Genomic DNA, 21,761 nt, shown 5'->3' with positions numbered 1-21,761 from the left:
CATAGACAGAGATGATTAGCTTTATGCTGGCATTGAGGAGCGCGTGTTACTTTACTTAAAGGGGTCATATAATGGTACATGCACTTTTACAAGTTAATTGTACTGAAATGTGTGTTGGCAGTGCCTGTACACAGCCATCATATAATGATAAAAATCCATCCAGTGTTTTTTTCTTTTAAATCTCCTTATATGTTTTCCCCTGTCTCAAATTGAGCCGTCTGACTGTGTGACGTCACACGGTCGGACGCCCCTCCCATGATTGTTAATTGACAGCAGCGTTTCAACACAGACCCGCCCTCGCTCGTGAGCGAGCTGTCATCATAGTCCGCATTGTTGATACGCTGGAGCAGAATGGCGTCTAAGCGATTGTGTACTGTTCTTGGGTGTAATAACGAACACAGCAGTCATTTTGATGTTCCTAAATCCGAACCGCTGAAGACGCAGTGGCTGAGTTTTGTTTTCGAAGGGAATATTCCCCACGATCAACAGCAATGCTTTCATGTTTGCGCGAATCATTTCTCACCAGACTGCTTTAGAAACGAGGGTCAGTATAAAACTGGACATAAACATACATTACAACAAGTTCTTAGGTGTCCTTCAACTACTGCTAGAAACATTCCTGCCGTGACCTCATGTCAGTGCTTCAGCCCTGACAGTTGTACCTAACACTGCATAGATAACGTTACGCATCACTGACAAGCCTACATTTACCGAAAAAAAGTTTTTCATGACCATGTAACATCAATCTGTCAATGAACTAACGTATACATCAGTAAACACATAGCGTTCGTATCTCACTACTCTACCCTGCCAGTACATACAAAGATAGATCAAAGTGACATTACGTTAACCAACCATTCAGAAACGTCCTGTTCGAGCCTTAATTCTCTAACTTCTTCGGGGCCGTCATCTTGTTCTGGGTCCGACTCCGGTTCAAATTGATTCGGTTGCACAGATGTGTCCTCAGAGACTCCCGCTGCCATTCTTTCTCCAAAATGTTGTCAAGGCAACACTCCAAGTGTGGTTGTGTCAAAACGCCTCACAGAACAGAGGGGCGGGGTGAGCAAAGCTCATTATCATTTAAAGACACATGCACTTAAATGACGTGCTGAAAACAGAGCTGTTTTTGACCAGGTAAAATTAGTGTTTCCTTACAATACTAATGAGAATTTTTAATTAAAGTATATTACAAACTTTTCATTTAGACCCTAAAGAATCATATTAACTTGTACAAAAATGGCATTATTTGACCCCTTTAAGATTCAACCAAAACCTCTCACACGAGTTCATGCACAAGTTGGTACAGTATGTGCACATATTCAGCATTAAAACACATACAAATATTTGTAATAATAAAAATAGTTTAATTAAAAACCGATCTATTAACGTAATTGCAATATTACATAAATATATATATTATAAAAACAATACTACGTTTTTTTTTTTTTTTTTTTTTTTACATTTACAGAATGAAACGATGCAAATAAGCATGCACAATCAAATATCCAATAATGACAGATACAAATAAATCAGTGAATAAAAATGTATGTGTACACTGACCATGATGGAGATACCAAAGTATTGTTGAAAGTACCTTGAAGTACCATGTAATACTATGGTATATAAAATGGCATTCAAACAGTATCATGGTATATGCACCTGAAACCATCACTGCAGAAAGATATAGTATCATTGCAGTATATGGACATGACAAAGTGTATATGATCGACTGATGTCATGGGTAAATCCATACATCATCAAAAAGCGTGCGAGTCCCTCTCTAGTGCTTGTCCCTTTTAGTGCTGTGGGCTGCAGTAAAGTGCCTTTAGCGGTGCCCTTTATTTGTGGTCAGCGAATAGCTGAGATCAGGCTGATTTAGGCTCTGATGGGCAATATTGTCGTGGTATTTGATCCCTGTACTGGCAATCTCATCCTTCTGTCTGCTGACTAGACACGGCCACCTCCAGTGACACATCGACTTCTCCTCCTGCTCCAACAGGCGGCTCAGTGATCCCTGAATCCCTCACCAATACACCAGGTGACACAAGCAGAGACTACATTAGCATATTTGAGCAGTTTCTGCTGGTGTATCGATACTGTCTCGATTTATGAAGCCTCGTTTAATAGACGTGCTCTTAGCTCCCTGTTTTGCATGAAAGTCCACATGAAATGCCATTCGTAATCCATTTTAGTTCACAATAGTATGTTCAAATGCAAGAGAAAATGTGGGGTAAAAGTCGGGAATTAATTGGATTGTGAAAACTGGACCAGACAAACGTTTGAATTACTTACAATAAGATCTGTATCTTGTATTGGGAAAGTAAATATGTGACCCTGGATCACAAAACCAGTCACATGTCGCACGGGTATATTTGTGGCAATAACCAACAATACATTGTATGGGTCAAAATTATTGATTTTTCTTAAGATTTTTTATTGATTATTGAAGATCACGTTCCATGAAGATATTTTGTACATTTCCTACCGTAAATATATAAAATATTTATTTTTGTGAGTGGATGCAGCACAATCACGAACAGAAATGGACAAATTGAAAGGCGATTTTCTCAATGTTTCGATTTTTTTGCACCCTCAGATTCCAGATTTTCAATAGTTGTATCTCAGCCAAATATTGTCATATCCTAACAAACCATACATCAATGGAAAGCTTATTTATTCAGCTTTCGTATGATGTATAAATCTCAATTTCAGAAAATGTACCCATGTGCCTGGTTTTGTGGTCCAGGGTCACATATGGTTGATTTTCATTTCATGTTGACTTTAAAGTTCCTTTTCGTTGCTGTTTAGTAGTAGATTAACCATAGTGTGTCTTTAAGATCGAGCATTGCTAAGCTGTGGTGTTTTATGGTGTGTTCACTTGGTTGGAACTGATTTTATTATCATACATTATTATATATTTTTTTAATGACTAGTATAAATTCAACCACAAAGCTAAATCTGGGTGTGTTCACACTTTGTGTCTTGGTTCTCTTGGTTCTTTTGGTCCTGACCAAAAAAGAAAATGATACATTGCCTGGTTCGCTTAGTGTTCACACTGCTATTTTTAAGACTTACAACCTAAGATACAAAACCAAAAAATAGCTTTTATGGCGTATATTTTGCAACCGAACATCCAAAACAACACTGTGTGTTGGGCTAAATGCACTCGTTTTATGTGCATACATATGATGGTATTTTTACCAGCTGAAAACGTGTGAATTCAATTCAATTCAATTCACATTTATTTGTATAGCACTTTTCACAATACACATCGTTTCAAAGCAGCTTTACAGAAAACGCATGAGTCCACATTATTTTAGAGTGATCTGTTATCAGAGGTGACTGTCTTAGTTATGTATTTCAGAAATGTACATATACAAATCACAGTTAGCTAAAAATATATTCATTTAAACAATGTAATAATTTAAGCCAGAAACAATGAGCTCATTGAGGTAATGAATACTTGTTTGTGAACAAATTATTATGACAGAAAATTGTAGCATTGGTGCATGTTGATTCAGAAGAGTGTGAAGAGTTTATAAAATGTGCAAAGGAGGCAAAACAGCAAAAACATGCAAACGAAGATCTGCTGCGAGGAGATGGCGGTTCTGTAATGGGCAACGTAGCTCCTATAGATCTTATTCAGAGCAGCGCCATGACAGGTATGAAAGTGAGGCTGTGAAGGATAAACTTGCCGGGTTTCCAATGGCATTACAATTTTCCACAACTTATATTGTCGGGAGTTTTTTGTCATCTGAAATTTCTTGGAAAGATATTTTTCCAGTGTTTCATGAGCAGAACAATCCAAAAACATTAAATAACAGTACAGCCCATTGAAGAGATGCATGTCTGTCCCTCACAGCCTCGCTTTCATTCCCATTAAAAATCAAAGATGGCACTGCTGTGAATAAGGTCTATGACAAGAAAAAACAGGTATGCTTGGGCATTCTGTCCTTTTTAGGGTGGCATCTTGTGACATCACGTCCTCATTTTGGTTCGTTTAGATGTCCTTGGTCTGTGTTGCGTACATATTTCATTCGAACCGCACCAGAGTTCGCTTGGAAGCTGACTGAGACCAACTCTTCAGGGGTCTCGGCCCTTTTGTTTGGTGTGCACCAGAGTTGGGATGGCAGCGTTCACACATATTTAAATGAAGCGCACTAACAGAGCAACTGCACCAGAGTTCATTTTAATTGAACCAAACCTGCCAAGTGTGAACACACCCAGATTTAGCTTTGCGGTTGAATTTATGCTAGTCATTAAAAAATATATAATAATGTATGATAATAAAATCAGTAATAGCATCCAAAAACAATTATCATTGTCATCATCAAACTAATTTATTAAACCTGAAAAAAAAGCTCGGAACTAAAAACTGAGCCATTAAACTTTAGGATATTTCGAAAATTATACAACCAAAGCTAGATGTACACTACATCACCCACTTGTATTTTGTATAGGCTTTGTATTCTTTTGCATAAGTACAAGTATGTTTTCCAAAGCTAAAATTAAAAATAGAGGTGTTAACAGTAGGAGGTATCTGGCCCTCTTTACTTACTCTCCCGGCTCTCAACTCAACACTGTAATTCTACTGTCCCAAGTGCTGCTTGTGACAAGCTTTCTGCCCACAATGCCAGCTGCTACCATCTCGAGCCAGGCAGACTCCTCGTCTTTAACTACGATGCCATCTCTGTCTAGTCCAACACTCACAGTCGTACCCACGGCACCTGACCAGCCAGGTAAGTGAATGTCCAGTAAATGTCACAATCACAATTTGTTGACAAGTTTGCACAAGACAATAATACACAAAGAACCTTTTTTCTTTAAATGTCTTCCAGTATTAAAGTTTTGATTTTTAAAGAGTAAATCCATCAGAACTCTGTTCGCAAAGATATTTTAACCTTGATATGAGCCATAATATATGCAAGCGTGTGTCTATCTATTTACATGTAGGTGAGACATTCTTCATTTATTCTGTCTCACTTGTGTTACTAATTAAGATGTAAAATATTCAGCAGGGAGTATGTTTAAAGCCATACTTTGAGTCTTGTTCTTTTGCCCTCCTGGTTGTGAGAATGCATACATTACAGTTATTCTATTAGAAGGCGCTTTGAATCTTTACACGCTTTCAAAGAGCCTAGAATACTCAATGATTAGTAATTTATATAAGCCTCATATTTCTTTTTTAAAAAGTTTTATTTACATTTTTTTGTGAAAAGTCACAAAAAAAAAAAAAACATTTCAATGTTTATATGCTCATTTAATGCATTTAAAGCAGTGAGTTCTGCTTACCAAGGAGGTCGATTTTCCATTTGGACGTGCTAAACAGCAGGTGTTCAGTTTTGGTGTGACTGTGAAACATTTGTGAATTTTTTTCGCTTTCTTTGTGTAATCAAAACAAAATGTCACCACCTCACCTATCCCACCATTTCTGCCTCACGCACCAGGTGTGTGTAGCGTCCGCCTTTCGAACCTAATGGCGCTGAAGCTGTAACTAAAAATGAAAATGGCAAGCCCAGCCTCGGGAGATAAATCATTCAATACTCTGTTATTGTGAAACACAATCACTTTCGAGAGCACATGGTGTGGCGTTCAGGGCTCAGCTGAAGGCCGGAGCTCAATTCTTTCAGATCTATTTCTGAATAGCGATTGAATGAGCAGCTGCTAAATATTTCATAAGAGAAAAGAGACCAGGTCATGGTAAGGAAGACCAAAAAGGGGCCAATTTATTGAACTTACGGAGAAAGAGATAGATACATGAAACCATAACAGGAAAGTGCAACGAGTCCTGTCCTTGAAGAGTTGGACAGAGGCACGAGCAGGGGGAAGTGATTCTATCAGGGCTTGTGTATCTCGTTTCTGCTGAACTGGAAATGACGAAAGGTTGAATCGCTACAATAACATCCATTATGCACAGTATGTAAGCCCAAAGGGCAGCAATGGCATCCATAGGCATCTTTACTGCTTCTGACAGAACAATTTAGATATCTGACTCTTTATGCTCTGTACACAATTACAGTTTCCGCAGCACCAGATGTGATACCCGACGCGGCCACCACTGCAATCGACACCCTCACTGCAACAACTGGCTTTGTTACAAGAAATCCACTATCTGTTCTTCCCGAGGTCACTGATGTATTTGCCTCATCCTCTGATGGCATTTCAACAACACTTTATATGGTCACCCAAGCAATATCTTCTGCAACCGTGGCAACAACACCTTCTGCAACCATGGCAACTTTTGAAACAACATCTTCAGCATCAGCTAGCACCATTCAACTGCCAACCTCTCTTGCACCTGTTTCTGATGTTTCTTCAGTGGACACTCTTGAAGTGGTTACAGCAAAAATGGTGGTAAACTTGGTAAAAAGTACTGTTGTGTCCTCAACTGATGCAGCAATAAAGCCAGTTGATGCACTCTCTCCAGGCATTGATTTGATTGTCCCAGCATCTGATGTTCCTGTAACTTCTGCATCTGATGTTGATGCTCCTGCCACTGATGGCATTGCTCCTTCTCTTGATATGGTTGTAACAGTTATAACAGTTGCAGAAACAGTCACCACCAACATACTCCAACCTACAATTGCCACACCTCTTCTGACAAGTGACCCTCTGCAAGCTCCAGTTCTTGATGCTACTCCTCAACCTGATGCTGAGACTGACAGTAAACCTCCATCCAAAGATGCAAAAAACAGTGAAGTTCCTTTCATTGAGATGAATGAGGAAAAAACAGCAACAGACATGGGAAAGAAAGATAAAGATGCTTCTGACAGTAAACCTCCATCTGAAGTAGGAGAAAACAGTGAGGTACCCCTCATTGAGACCAAGGAGGATAAAACAGCAACAAATTTAGAGAAGAAAGATAAAGATGCTCCTGACAGTAAACCTTCATCTGAAGTAGGAGAAAACAGTGAGGTTCCCCTCACTGAGACCAAGGAGGAAAAAACAGCAGCAAATTTAGAGAAGAAAGATAAAGATGCTTCTGACAGTAAACCTCCATCTGAAGTAGGAGAAAACAGTGAGGTACCCCTCACTGAGACCAAGGAGGAGAAAACAGCAACAAATTTAGAGAAGAAAGATAAAGATGCTTCTGACAGTAAACCTCCATCTGAAGTAGGAGAAAACAGTGAGGTACCCCTCACTGAGACCAAGGAGGAGAAAACAGCAACAAATTTAGAGAAGAAAGATAAAGATGCAGAAGCCCCAGGTACCCACAGCAATTCTGACATCTCAAGTATATTTCCTGCTAAAGTGCAAATTACACGATACACTTTTAAATGCATAATCTGCACAATCTGAAGTCTGTGTTACACAACCCAAATTGCCTTCAGAACAGTTAGCCAAAGTCCTAACCCTCTGAAGGGAATAATAAATGAATTCTGTCATCATTTACTCATCCTCATCTTGTTCAAAACTTGTATGACTTACTTTCTTCTGTGAAACACAATAGGTGATGTTAGGCAAAATGACAGCCTCACTCACAATTCTCTTTCATTATATGAAAAAAAGAAGATTTTTTTTGGCGAATATTCAAAAAAAGAAAAAAAAGAAATCCTTTTCCACAGAAGAAAGGAAGCCATATGAGTTCTGAATGACAAGAGGATGAGTAAATGATGATAGAATTGTCATTTCGGGTGAACTACTGTATCCCTCAAAAGACTTTTTAAACAAAATAGTTTTATATATCTAGAGTAAGAAATAATGACAGTATTTGTTTTGTCGATACTGATCCTGACATAAAGCGTTCAGGCAGGCTGTATTTAACTTTTCTATTTGGCATCAAATATGCGTTCTGTCAAACTTGTTTTGAACTTTTGTGGTTTCTGAAACATTCAAAAAGTTTAGTATACACTACCATTCACAAGTTTGGGGTTGGTAAGAAATCTCTAAAGCTCACCAAGGCTGTGTTTATAAAAAAAATTTAAATACAGTAATAACAGTAATATTTTGAAATTACATGTATTCTTACATGACTGTTTTCTATTTTACTATGTTTTAAAATGTGCTGCTTAATATTTTTGTGAAAATCTGTGATGCTTTATTTCAGGATTCTTTGATAAACTTTTGTAAAAGTAGAAATGTCTTCACTGTCACCAATTTAATGCATACCTGCTGAGTAAATAACTTTAAAAAAAGAAAAGAAAAAGATCTTACTGACCCCAAACTTTTTTTTTTTTTTATAAATGTTCTTTTAAAGACACCCCACATCCACACACACCAACCTTATGTCTGAAACAAAATCTTTAAGTATTAAAATACTATGTTTTCATAAAACAAATCATGTATGGTTATCAGATTTAAACAATGAATAAAATGAACTGGAAAATAATGATATGTGACGACTGACGAGTTCTTCTTCAAATACTCATGATTTTGTCTGGTGTAAACCGTATCTGCAGACATTAAGAGGAACAACGAGGCTGGGGAAATCGAAAAAAGCAGGGAAGACAAAGAGAAAAAGAAAGAGAAGGAGAAGGAAAAAAAGAAAGAAAAAGATTTTGAAAAAGAGTATGAGAAAAAAGGTATGCAGCATTTGTAGTTGAGTGTGTGTATTATGTGTAGCTTGACTATAGAAATGAAACAAACAGATACTGCACTCATCTGACACAGCATTTAACAATTTAAATGACTGCGTTCTGAAAATGCATTTCTGCTTGACTGCGTGGTACCTACACTGGTGCTGTGGATGAGATGGAGTATCTGTTAGTGAAGAACATTTACAGCTTGTAGTGTATTGATTGTTTTAGCAGCCATTAGATCCACAGAAAGAAACTCTAAACCCTAGTTTTCTCTAGTTTTAGTCTTTGTTTTGTGTATACATCATCAGTTTTCTTAAATAACAGTCAGTAGCATCATTTCAGTGTCTCTGGTTTCACATTTTCGGCTCTTACGGTGAACCGTTCCACGTTTCTTGAGTGATTTGTGCCAATAGTGCAGCAGTGTTAGCCAACAAATATCCAACGAAGAGCTTAATGTTGCTTTTATTCCAAAGTTGTTGCAAGGATTTTGATCCCCGGAGGGCCAAAAACGCAGTTGTCAAGGATAGCGTACATCAGATTTCAAGGTAAGGCGATGCTTTAAATCAAGACGGCAAAAAGACGTTATTTTCAGGGTTTCAATGACATTTTGTGTGAATCATCTATTTATATGCATTAGCGCTCCTGTAGGCAATGCTTATCAAAGGATGATTCAGTTTTGATTTCTGTTTTCTAGAATGTGGACAGACACTAATATGGAAACTGTGGAAAAATTGCTGCCTAAATGTTATTCATTTCCTCTCTTCCATGTCGCTCTTTCTTGTCTCTCTCCTTTCTTTGTGCTCACGTTTTGTTTTTTGCTTTGTCTCATAAGGTAAGCCGCTCATGATGTATTGTGTTTGCTGGAAAACAGAAAGATCTCCCCCAGGCTGTATAATCAAAAGCGTCCTCTTCTAGAAACTAGCTACTTTGCATTTTCACTCTTCGAGTGTTAGACAGCTGTCTGCTGAAGATGCAAGATCGTTTGTGAAACATCGCTCCATCCCTTCACCAATCTGGGGAGTAATTGAGCATTTATATTTAATTAGCTGCTCTTGCCCCCCATCCCACTGCTTGGCTGACTGTGACACAGCAGGACCCCACGTCGCCAACATCTTTAAAACATCATATCAATTATTCAAAGCCCCAAGTGTTTATACAGCAAAGAATCGAAAAAAGAGCAGCTTCTCAAACACTAGCTCATTATCAATGTTTATCAGTGTCATACTAATGTCTGCTTAAACTATGTTAATTAAGCCCTACAGGTGAATTTATTTACTCTAATAACTAGAACTTCCTTAGTCATTCTGTTTGGATATGTCTAAACTACTGTTATGTAAAAACACCCCAAAAATCTTTCAAATGTAATAATACAGTTAAACTAGATACTACTGTAGTTACAGTTAATAGACTCACAGAGGAACTATTTACTACTTAACTTTAAATGACATGATGAAACTGGAAAGGTGCCACGATATATTTTAAAATACTTAAATCAAAAAGTTTAGAATAAACAAATAATTACAGTTGTACATAAAATACCAATGCATAAACTGAAATTAAATAGTAAAAATGAGGCCCATTTTTGATCCACAGCTGACCCTTCGCTAAGCTCCGCCCACCTTAGCGGTTTACTGTTGCTGACTCGGACAAGCTTTACAGTACGTCTCATAGGAATGATCTGGAGATTGCCATGAAGAGTTTAATTTTCAGTATAATTAGTTCACAAAATGGAAAACAATTATGTTATTCCTATGGGCTGGAATGAATTATGGCACAGCAAAACATTTTTATTAGCAGATTTAAGAAGTTGTTAAATTACACCGTAACATGATGAAAAGCTGAAAAGAGTGAATCAGAATCAAAAGCTTGTGACAGTCAAATAAAAAGAGAAAAGCCTTATTTAGGAGTGATTACAAGTGATAAGATTAGCATAAGTGAACCCAACTGTTCCTAACGTTTCTCCAATGTGGCCTATACTATAAAACCGTCAACTCTTTATAGTATATCATTATGTCAATTAATAGCCTTCAAGCAAATGCAACATACATGTTTGTTTGGGAATTAGAGTGGCACAGTTTAGGGGACCCGTACTTTTGTAAATATCTGTTAAACTGTGTTCTGTTCGCAACTATCCAAGAACATCTTCCATAGACTTACATTATAAGAGAGCAATAGCTTCTCTGAGGAACAGTTGTTAGGTTAGGATTAGTCTGTAATGTTCTAAGTAGGGCTTTGCGAAGGGTCAACTGGTTAATAGGGCTTTAATCTAATTCACATTATTTTTGAGGTTGCGTTAAATAAGTGGCAGTCTCACCAGCTAGCTGAATAGACCTAGTTTATAGTCTCCTCAGCATCTACCCGTCACTCATTCCCATGCCCTCTCATCCATGAGTTTCTGGTGTCCTTTTCCCTTCCTCTCCCTCGTTCCCTGATCCACGGACTAACACCTATCTACTCTTTCTCCATTAGACTGCGAGTGCAATGGTCACTCAAATCGCTGCAGTTACATTGATTTCATCAACATTGTGACTTGTGTGAGCTGCAAACACAACACTAGAGGGCAGAACTGTCAGCACTGCCGCCTCGGATACTTCCGGAATGCTTCCGCCGAGCTGGACGATGAGAATGTTTGCATAGGTCAGTCAGATATCACTCCACGCCAACCCGTTTCACTGTTCCCCTGATGCACTAACACCATGCTGCGCAGAAATTGTCCTTTCTGGCCAAATGATATTATGGAAAGGTTGAGAAATCTTTCCTTATGCCCATATGGTCCCACATTTGGTCTGCCACCACCTTGCCATACATGTGACAATTTCTGATCAACTGAAGTCTAATGGAAGTATAGATTTAAATATAGTAATATCATGCAGACCACCCCTCTCATTCATCTTACAGCCTTTACTATGGACACACAAGAAATCTTTTCCCAGACTCCTGTCTTCATTTTACTGAAGATCCAGGAAACTAAACAACTTGCATTTTTCAGCTTCGAACTAGATCCATATCTGTAGACTTATGCTTAAGAATTTTTTGTTCTTAAAAGTCAACATGAGATGCCATTTGCAACCCATTTTACTTCAGTAATGCAACATTTCCCAGTAAAACTGGATATTTAACAATAATAATAAAAAAAAAAATCTAGGATGGGATTGATTGGATTTTGAAAAAGAGTGATTTGTGATGTCAGATGAGAAGTAAATGCATTTCACAGGCGTCAAAAAGTGCGTTTTGACAGTTTTTCATTCAATGTAAGACAAGGAATGTATATTAAAAAGTAAATAGGATGAACTTTATGTTGACTTTAAATAGGAGGCAGGAGGAATACAATCAGAAATCCTAAGATTAATCATTTTTCTTTTTGTTTTTTTGATTAAAACTGTTCCAAGAGCGGCTCAAGCAATCTGTCAGAACACTCTGATAATGATACAGTGACCTCTACTGGAAAAATACAGACACATAAATCACAGTGATATGACTGACAGGTGCCCAGAGGGACAAATTATACCCGTGTGAATACAAAGAGCAAACCCTGATTACATGACCGATGAACAACCACTGATCACATAAAACTGACATCACAACTAGCAAACATAGAAGTACATTTCTCCTGCAAAACACATGAATATATGCCTTCAGGCTGTGCTATATTTCCTTTAGGCAAAATATTGTAACTTCTGAAACACTGTACATTGAGAAATATTTTATATTAAAGGAACCATTTTCTCAATGTGAATAAATTTGCTATTTATGACCATTTTACACATATTTTTGTGACCCTTAGGAGTTATTAAACTGCCAATTTTTTTCTGCTGTGCTTTTAATACTTACATATAAACACTCTCATGTGAAATGACATGTTGCTGTCGTGTCCAATATAGTTTTACTGCCCTATCAGGAACATTGTCAAAAATAGTTTCTAACTATCCTTCTGAAGAATATGCAGTAATGTTAGTAAGTATAAAACAAGCCATTTGTGAGTTCTGAAAGTTACAGTATGTTTTCATAGTTCAATGAAATTCCTTTTCAGGGTTTCAGCACAAATAATCTACAACTGGCGAATAATGAAAATATTTTCTATACACAGAGTGTAACTGTAATCAGCTGGGCTCCTTGCACGCCCGTTGCAATGACACCGGCTTCTGCCAGTGTCGCGAGGGCACCAATGGCCAGAAGTGTGAGGACTGCCTCCCTGGATATACCTGGAAGAATGGTTGCGTGCGTAAGTCACACTTCTTGTACTGTCACTACACAAAGGCATTAAACGGGCTTAGTCATGAAAGACACGTTCTGTGATGGATGATATCATACAACAAATAAAGTGTTGTGAACGAACAACATATGGGTGTCATTTCAGTCAAACACATGAGCAACATTGTTGTTCCTCACAGAGGTCTTTGCTGTTGTCCTACCAATAACAGCTTGCTGGTTGCAGCAGTTGTGGATAATGGATACTTGTGGGTGGGGTAACAGTGGCTAAAGCAGTGAGACTGGGCAGGAAAGTCGCTGGTTTCGAGCCTTGCAAGGAATTGGCTGTGACCCCTATAATACACAGCATAATGAAACACTGTCAGCACAGGACTAGAAAACAGCCCAAAATCAACACCACTAACAATGAAATTACTGTTTACAAATATACTATACTTGTCTATGAGACCTCCTGGTTCTTCAGGCACCCTGGAAAAGAGCCGTTTTAGATTGACACTTTATACAAATTGATCTGAAAATGACCAAAAAGTGTACAGTATATGGGATTGAAACACCCAGTCTCCAAGACTTCTGGAGATTTGTAGATTTCTATCAGTATTGCTGGATCAGGGCTGAACCCAGGATTTGACACAAATTATGATCATTCAGATTCCAGTCATCGTTACTATCTCTGCTCTATAAGACTGTTACGCAGTAACGCTGAAATCACAAATGACGAACGTACAGAACAAACACGGTGACAAATAATTCAAAACTGAGAAGGTCTTTTAAATGTCAATGCATTTACTGTACCCAGGTACGATTGACGTTAAGAGTTCGGTTCGTTTCAATGATGTGAACGCTGTTTTCTGAACTTGAGCGTGCAACCGTGAACCATACCCGAGTCCGCATAAAAAGGGTGGTCTGGGGTACGGTTCATGTGAGCTCAGGTATACGGTTCACTGCTGACATGAACGCAATCGTACTAACTCGCAGAAGTGAACCGCTACTGAAGATGCATGATTCGATAAAACTGTGTGTTTGTGTGCATCTCACTCACTTTCCTAATAAGCATGACTTACGCACTGCAAGCAGAAACAATGTATATCTCATTTCTGCTTGCCTTCAGCAGAAATGGACTTCTGCATTCTTTAGGATATTTACAGTACATTCACTGCAATTGAACCAAGTGTGAAAGCAGCCATAGATAGATAGATCATTTAATTAAATCATTTGAAATGTGGTTTGTCTTACAGTTGTAAAACATCAGTAAACTGGTTTACAGTTTGTTTTGTACAGTAAAAGCAAATATCATGCTCACTGAAAATGAATCCACACAGCAAATTACTGTCAGTGTGAATGCATTAAGTCACTTTGGATAAAGTGTCTGCTAAATGTCTACCAACATTTAGACTGAAATATGATCTCTTGAATAGTAAAGGTTGTTTAGATTATATTTAAGAATGAACTTGATTGATGAGAATCTCCTCTGTCCTTCTGCTCTCAGCAAAAGTGTGCGACGACGAGCTCCTCCTGTGTCAGAACGGCGGCTCCTGCATCCAGAACCATAAGTGCGTGTGTCCGCCCGGCTTTAAGGGTGTTTTGTGTGAGCAGCCGCGCTGCCAGGGCGAGAGAGGGTGCAACGGCGCATCGGCCTGCTACCTCAGCACTCTGACCCTGCTGCTCTGCCTTCTAGCCAACAGCCTGCTTAAAGCCAGCGCCTAGAAACACATCTTAGTCCTGATATCCATCCTAGTGTACGCAGGCCAAAGGGCTGAACCCTGTGGACGGAGAGACGGTGGCCTGAACCCCGTACGGACACAGCCTGACGGTGCTGGAATGGTTTTTTGGAAAGGGCGGAGGCTACGCTGAGGTCAAACCGCCTTCATGAGACGAGCAGCTTATTGCTTGTCTCCTAGCATCACTGATCGACTGAACTTTATACCAAAAACAGAAAAAAAGAAGTTAAGTTCTGTTCCAGGTCACTCAACACAACTCAAGTGGAGAAATATATAGATGAAGTTTCATTTCCTTTGCATTTCTACTTTCTCTGTAGTTTCGACGCTCACTGAAATACAAGCACTGCACTTAGCCAGCTTGTGTTAACAAACAACAATCGGTTGATATCACGGAAGCCTACTTATGCCAAGTTGTTCTTCTCTTGAAGACTTGTTTTTACATTTCCTTTCATTGCTGCATTTTCCTTGCATTTTATTGCCATTGAGGTTGTAACAAGTAGATGAAACCAATGGAAAAGATGTTTAATCGCCGTCCTGCTAGTACGAAGATCGAATGTCTCTAGCTTGTGTTTGAGATTACGTTTCTGGAATGTAGGAAGAAGTTTTAAAATGTCACACTGAACAAATAAATATATATATATATATATATATATATATATAAAAATATATATCGATCTATCTGAAAGGAAATATGAAGTATTGTATATTATGATTATTATTTCAATATTTTTTTGTAGAAATTGTTATTTTTGTTCTGAGTAAATGTGACATTGTAAAGACATTGCAGCCTTTATTGCAGTGCATATGGTATTCACACCATAGTAAAAACTATATTTGATGATACAGCAGAGTGCATCTCTAATATATTTGGAATATTTCTTCATTCATATCATCACATTTAAATAAAGCATAAAACGATTAATTACATACACAGCTTTAGCTCAACGTAACCCGCACATCATCTTGATACTGGCATGTATTAATCTGTGCAGATATGACCATTCCAGACTGCTTATTATTAACACACTCCTATAATGATACCAGTGATATAAACACATTCCTAAAGCACAAAGTCTCACAAACCCCAAACAGACACTAAATAATTACAAAGCACAGAAAAACTGCATCGCCAATCAACGTAATTAGAATGGCCGTTCAGATGTACAATTAAAAATACATAATGAATGAAAGTCAGCACATCATATATCATGCAAACAGGTTATTTTTCAAATAATTATTTATTTTTCCTTCTGTGAATCTCAAAGAAATGCCAAAATCCTCAGCGGCTCATGGGCTTTTTGATGTATTTCATATTTACAAATGCTTTACATTCATGGTGAGCCAGGGTAAATAAAATACTATGAATACATATTATAAATGAATAAAACCTGACAATCAGAAAGCACAAAGTGATATGGGTGAATTGTCTTTCTTTAGACTCTGTCCTTCTGTATGCATGTCAAAGCTTTAGCAGCATATATTTAGTGCCTGATGCAGCATTACACCAACACAACAGTCACTACAGCACAGCTAATAACAGTAATTAATATCAGGCCATTTTTATTTGCTTAGAAAGTTTCACAAGGTGAATCAGCTGCATTTGCTGTATGTCTACAGACCCAGATTCAAATGTGCTGAGCCATTTGCATTACTCTACCCACCTGCACTGAAATACATTTATAAACCCTTAATAACACACATCTTGAGTCAGCAGAGCTTATGCCAGGTGGAGACTTTTGCTTACTTGAAACAAATAAATAAGGTACTATCCAAGCACGAGTTAAATACAAGCTACTTACAGAAATAGACTGCATGCTATATATATATATACAATTGGCACTGGAAATTCCACTAAGACCCTTTGCACAGGTAGTATATTCATTTATGTTATGCAATACCATTTGAAGCTGACAATTGAAGAACATGGTAACAGGATTCATCAAACACATTGTTAAAACTTAACTGATGTTTGAGCTGCTGTGTTCGTACAGTGATGTCACTTCCTGCAGTATGAAAGGAGTGACATAGCTTTTGTTAAAGGGAGTGATTACCAATTAAAACCCAGAAAAGAATTAGCATTTGGGTCGCGGGTTCCTCTCTGTCTGTGAGTCTGTGTGTTAAATTTAAGTTTCTATCAGATTGCTGTAAGGACCACTTCAAGAGTGTGAGTTGTGGTCAACCATATATTTATTAACTTTAACTAAAATTTTAATAATTGAAATTGAAATAAAATAAGCCTTAACTAAAACAAATATTACTTATATAACTTGATGAACTAAAATAACAAAAACTAAAATATTTTTTTTTATAAAACCTATATAGACAAAAGAAGCAAATAAAAACTAAATTAACTTTAACTAATATTAAAATGAATCCTTAACATTTAATTTTGTTTTTAAATTCTAATAAACTATAATAGTTTCTCAAAGATACTAAAATAATGATTGTTTATGTTAAATAACACTAACAGGATTTAAACCTGAATATTTACCAGATAGAAATCTATCAGAAGATTGAAAAAAAAAAAAGTTTAAAGTTTAGAAGTTAGGGGGGACATGGTTAAACACCAGCTCAAACCAAATAAACATTTATTGAAGGGGGGTAGGGAGGGAAAGTTCAATTAATTGTGACAGTGATTTTTTTTTTAAAAACGAATAATGTAAATAAATATTATCGATTATATTTAGAAGTGTTTGGAATATGAAAATGTACTGCATAGTAAGAATGACTCTGTAACTCTAATTTTGAAACTGTGTAGGCTACTACCTTTTAAAAAACTGAGAGACGTCATAAACATGCGACTAAACTGCCAATGCACTTGTTTAGCACATAGCCGGTGGGACTGACTCACATGGGTTATGTAAATACTGAGGGCAAAATAACAGCACGCCCATCTTATTTAGATTAATTAATTCATTAACTCTATCTATTAAACGTAAACGATGCATCGTATTTTCAGCTCGCGGTGGGTTTTATCCGGGCTGTCACTGACAGCTGGCATAGGCATCGGCGCCACCTTGACAGCAGCCAGCGATGATCTCCTAAATAAAAGCCGGGACACGAGCCACAGCCGGGGACTGCTGGACCGCGTGCCGGTCATCCCGATACCGAGCGTCGACGCAGCGTCAGAGATCAGCGCGTACCAGCCGGGACAGGTCGCTGTAAACAAATCTACAGCTGTGATGAAGTACGGCTTCCCTTCCCTGTCCAATGTCAAGAGCAGGGAGTCCTACGTAACCTCATACGACCCCAGAAACAGGACAGCAGCGTGGGTCATAGAGCAGCTCAACGCCGAGACGCTGACCGGGACATCCGACAGAAAGTTCTGCGATTTTAAAGAGGACGACTCGGTTCATGTTTACCACAGATCGAGCAATGCGGATTACAGGGGAAGTGGGTTTGACAGGGGTCACCTGGCTGCAGCAGCCAATCACAAGTGGAGCCAGAAAGCCATGGATGAAACCTTCTACCTGAGCAACGTGTCACCACAGGTGAGCTGGAACTCAACGGGTTCTCGTACTTTAGAACTGATCTTACTGCAAACACCAGCTAAGGAAGTACAATCAAAATATTTAAATATCAAAGGTTAAAAATGCTGACTATAAAAATGCATTTAACTTATTTTATTTAAATTTAATAAAAGTTTAATATTTTACTTCTCAATAATTTGTTTATTATTAATAATAGAACATTTACTGAGTTTATATAAATGTCTAATCAATGAAGATTTTTTTAGAAGTATATCATAAAATTAATACTAGATGGATTAATAACCAATGTTTAAAATTCAACCTAAAAAGTATTGAACACATTTTTATTTATTAATTATTTGTTTATTATTAATAATTAAACTTCATATCAGACTACTATATACTACTACAGACTAATATATCAGAAAATATATTTTAGATCAATTTTTAAAATGCCACCTATAAAATGTATTTAATATATTTTTATATTAATTTATCCATAAATAGTTTATAATTAATAAATGTCTTTTCTTCCCTATTGTGACGAACAAGAATAAAATGTAGGGCGGAACCTGATTTTGTCCATCAGGAATTGACTGGAAAAGCACATCATCAGAGAAGAGAAGAGATGTTGTTGCAAGAAGGAGGGAAAGTTATTTTGATTAAAACAAGGGCACATTAATCTTACCCATAATTGAAACAGAAGTGATTCATAAATTCTGAATTTTGCACCAGCCTGTTGTTTTTATTGGTAGGAACTGAATTCTGCAGTAACGTAGCTTTACAGCAGCACCTTACTTTATACAATCCATAAAGCCACCAGTCATTTAAAGATTTTGCTCAGTTGTTTTCTATTTGCATGGGTAATTATGGCTAGTAATATTGCGGATATCTTTCCCCACAGAATCCTCATTTAAACCAAAACGCATGGAATAACTTGGAGAAATATTGTCGCTCTCTCACCAAGCATTACCAGAATGTCTTTGTGTGCACTGGACCACTCTACTTGCCCCGGTAAAAGTCTGTCACTGACTGTATGATATGCCATTAAAGGGAAACTACTTAACCAATAATTATATTGGAAACAAAACAGATTATGCCATAGCAAGGCTCACTGCTTAAAGGAATAGTTCACCCAAAAATAACAAATAATGTACTAAACCCTCAAGTTGTTCTAAACCTGTATGAGTTTCTTTCTTCTGTTGAACACATGTTGGTAACCAGACAGTTTCTGGTCCCCATTGACATCCATTTGAATTCTAAGTCAATGGGGACCAGCACCTGTTTGGTTACCCACTTTCTTCAAAGTATCTTCTTTTGTGTTCAGCAGAATAAAGACAGAAACAAAGAAAAGGTTTCGAACAATTTGGGGGTGAGTAAATGATGAGAGAAATTTCATTTTTGGGTGAACTATTCCTTTAAATCAAATGTAAAATCTGGCTCCTGAGACAAAACCACTTGAGAACTGCTTCTCTAGGTTTTTTAAATCAGCTACACGTCTGAAATGCAAGATGTTTTAAGATACTTGAACTGTTTAATCAATGAAAACTGTTTAATCAATGAAAACTGAACCTTATATTTTCCTCCCTGCACCTACAGACAGGAACCTGACGGGAAAATGTATGTGAAGTATCAGGTTTTGGGAAAGAATCATGTAGCCGTGCCGACTCACTTCTTTAAGGTGGTGATTCTGGAAAAGCCGAGAGGAGACGTGGAGCTGCGGTCCTATGTGATGCCCAATATGCCAGTTGATGAGAAGATTCCACTGGATCGCTTCCTGGTCCCCATTGAGAGCATCGAGAGAGCGTCCGGACTGCTGTTCGTACCAAACATCATGAAGAGGACCAGTGGTCTGAAAGCCATTACTGCAGGCCCGTGATGAGCTTACAGAGATGACTGAGGGCAAGGGGGAATGGAAAATAAATACCTCAAAATGCTTCATTATGCCACTGTCAAACATTCATTTGTCCGGTTTCACAAGGCTTAAAGGGACCTTTCACCCAAAAATTTCAATTAGCCCATGATTTACTCACCCTGAAGCCATCCTAGGTGTATATGACATTCTTCTTTCAGACAAATACAATCAGAGATATATTTAAAAAAAAAAATCCTGGCTCTTCCAAGCTTTATATATGGAGTGAATGGGTGTCTGTCTTTGGAAGGAATTTTTTTTTTTAAATATAACTCCGATTGTATTCGTCTGAAAGAAGAATGTCATATACACCTAGGATGGCTTCAGGGTGAGTAAATCATGGGCTAATTTTAATTTTTGGGTGAACTATCCCTTTAAGCCTAGTTCCAGACTAAAATGCATGTTTGTGCTGTCTTCACTGAAAACAACATGCACTGACATATCTTAAATATGATGCACATCAGTAATGTTTTTTCTAAGGCACGTTTAAAAAAAACCTACTTAAATGTCCTAATTTAACTAGTGCCTAATCCTGGCTTAATCTAAGACCTGTCTGTGAAACCGGGCCAAAAAGTCACTGAGGAAATTATTTAATTGTCAAGATATGTTGAAAAACTACTGAGGCGGATCATAGCAGTCACTGGCAGTCATATCATTGTCTAACGCTGTATTGTTTAATAGCGGAGATCTTGTACCTTTACTGTTTTTTTTAGATGTCAGCCAAAAACAGGGTTTTTAAAATGAACAATTAATGCCGATCCAAACCTCTGTGTGAAGTTAGATTTTAATTTAAACTGTGAAATTGAATTTGTACTACTGAAAATAAAAAATGTGCTATTGAAATGAATGGTATTCAGAAACAATATCAATTCAGTAAGTCTATTTTCCATTTCTTTACACAAATTCATGCTGGATGATTATGTTTTTTGTTTTTCTTTCGTCTCTCAAGCATCAGTGGCCACAAACATTCGCTGTGTAATGAAATTCATAACTTGAGGTTGTTCGTTGTAACAAAACCATTATGTATTACGTGACATTTCTGCTTTAAATTCAGTCCAAAAACTAGGGCTGTAGTCAAGACCACCTTTGTCAAGTCCAGGACTAGTCGAGTCCAAGTCAAGACCAAGTCCAAAGAGGTTCGAGTCCAAGACAAGACCGAGTCCAAAAAAGGTTTGAGTCCAAGACAAGACCGAGTTCAGTGGCCAGTTGCATAAACTGTTAAGACTAGTCTTACAAGTTAGTCATCCAATTTTATTCTTTAAAACTGTTAATAACTTTTTCAGTCAGTAACATAAAAACGTGGATTGGTCTAATTTGACACTGAACAGTAAGACTGATTACCCCTAACTAACTTCTAGTTGATCATACTAGTTCTTAAGTCACAGTCTTAACATAATGGCTATGTTTATGCAACTGGCCCCTGGACAGGAAAAAAAAAAAACATTCAAACTTTAAGGTCTGTCTCATTAGCCGTGTTACCTGGTTTCGGTTGTTGTGAACTTTATACTTCAAGAAATTTAAAATTAAACTTTGAAAATCTCTTATCGACTTACATTTAAATAAACCTTCAGCGAGAGTTCAAAATGTAACCGACGGCGTTGACGACGTCATCTCAGTGATTTCGATTAGTCGGTCTTCTTTCTTACATCGTTAGCCTCATAGCATAATTGCCTAAGTCATTTTTTTTTTTTTAAATATTACTTAGGCAATTATGCTATGAGGCTAACGACATGTAATGAATATGAATAATGAATTGTGACTGGCCAGTAAATGTTTGGTTTGCATATTATTTAATATTTAAAAAAACTGTCCCCAAATCCAAACTACTCTAACAGGTAGCCTACAACTGAACTTGCACACAACTCTTGATGCATTCATAAATCGTTTCTTTTCTCTCAATTTTGTATTAATTGGCTATTTCTTTTTTTCTTCT

The 21,761-nt window shown here is 37.4% G+C and overlaps 2 protein-coding genes across 3 annotated transcripts in view; both read left to right on the top strand.

The window, feature by feature from the left end:
- The window catches only part of ntng2a (netrin g2a), a 58,605-nt gene extending 43,952 nt beyond the window's left edge, over nt 1-14,653 (top strand). The window contains exons 7-14 of the mRNA XM_084388954.1: nt 1,952-2,038; nt 4,638-4,739; nt 6,020-7,207; nt 8,400-8,522; nt 8,993-9,064; nt 10,989-11,156; nt 12,607-12,741; nt 14,215-14,653. Of these exons, the coding sequence (XP_084245080.1) occupies nt 1,952-2,038; nt 4,638-4,739; nt 6,020-7,207; nt 8,400-8,522; nt 8,993-9,064; nt 10,989-11,156; nt 12,607-12,741; nt 14,215-14,432 (2,093 nt within the window). The 3' untranslated portion in view covers nt 14,433-14,653. The remainder of the gene's footprint in view (nt 1-1,951; nt 2,039-4,637; nt 4,740-6,019; nt 7,208-8,399; nt 8,523-8,992; nt 9,065-10,988; nt 11,157-12,606; nt 12,742-14,214) is intronic.
- Nucleotides 14,654-17,227: 2,574 nt separating this feature from the next.
- endog (endonuclease G) lies at nt 17,228-21,416 on the top strand. 2 transcript variants are annotated; one of them, XR_014625389.1, is made up of 4 exons: nt 17,228-17,937; nt 18,821-18,930; nt 19,516-20,964; nt 20,999-21,110. XR_014625389.1 is itself a non-coding variant. In XM_084388772.1 (3 exons), exons 1-3 carry the CDS (start codon nt 17,389-17,391, stop codon nt 19,793-19,795), a joined length of 939 nt encoding a protein of 312 aa, XP_084244898.1. In that variant the 5' UTR covers nt 17,228-17,388; the 3' UTR covers nt 19,796-21,416. The 2 variants fall into 2 exon arrangements, 1 of the variants encoding a protein (XP_084244898.1); XM_084388772.1 differs by having other exon boundaries at nt 19,516-21,416.
- The last annotated feature ends 345 nt before the right edge of the window (nt 21,417-21,761 follow it).

The sequence above is a fragment of the Rutilus rutilus genome, assembly GCF_951802725.1.
Source record: "Rutilus rutilus genome assembly, chromosome: 19".
NCBI classification, from domain to species: Eukaryota; Metazoa; Chordata; class Actinopteri; order Cypriniformes; family Leuciscidae; genus Rutilus; species Rutilus rutilus.
The sequence above is the reverse complement of the archived record's forward strand: the minus strand, read 5'-3'. Positions and strand labels throughout refer to the sequence as shown.

What these genes read in the sequence shown, in the direction of transcription:
- endog (XM_084388772.1), top strand. Translation starts at nt 17,389, where the DNA reads ATGCATCGTATTTTCAGCTCGCGGTGGGTTTTATCCGGGCTGTCACTG. An exon ending in TGAGCAACGTGTCACCACAG is followed by an intron (nt 17,938 to 18,820) that starts GTGAGCTGGAAC and finishes CTTTCCCCACAG; the next exon opens with AATCCTCATTTAAACCAAAA. An exon ending in GGACCACTCTACTTGCCCCG is followed by an intron (nt 18,931 to 19,515) that starts GTAAAAGTCTGT and finishes CTGCACCTACAG; the next exon opens with ACAGGAACCTGACGGGAAAA.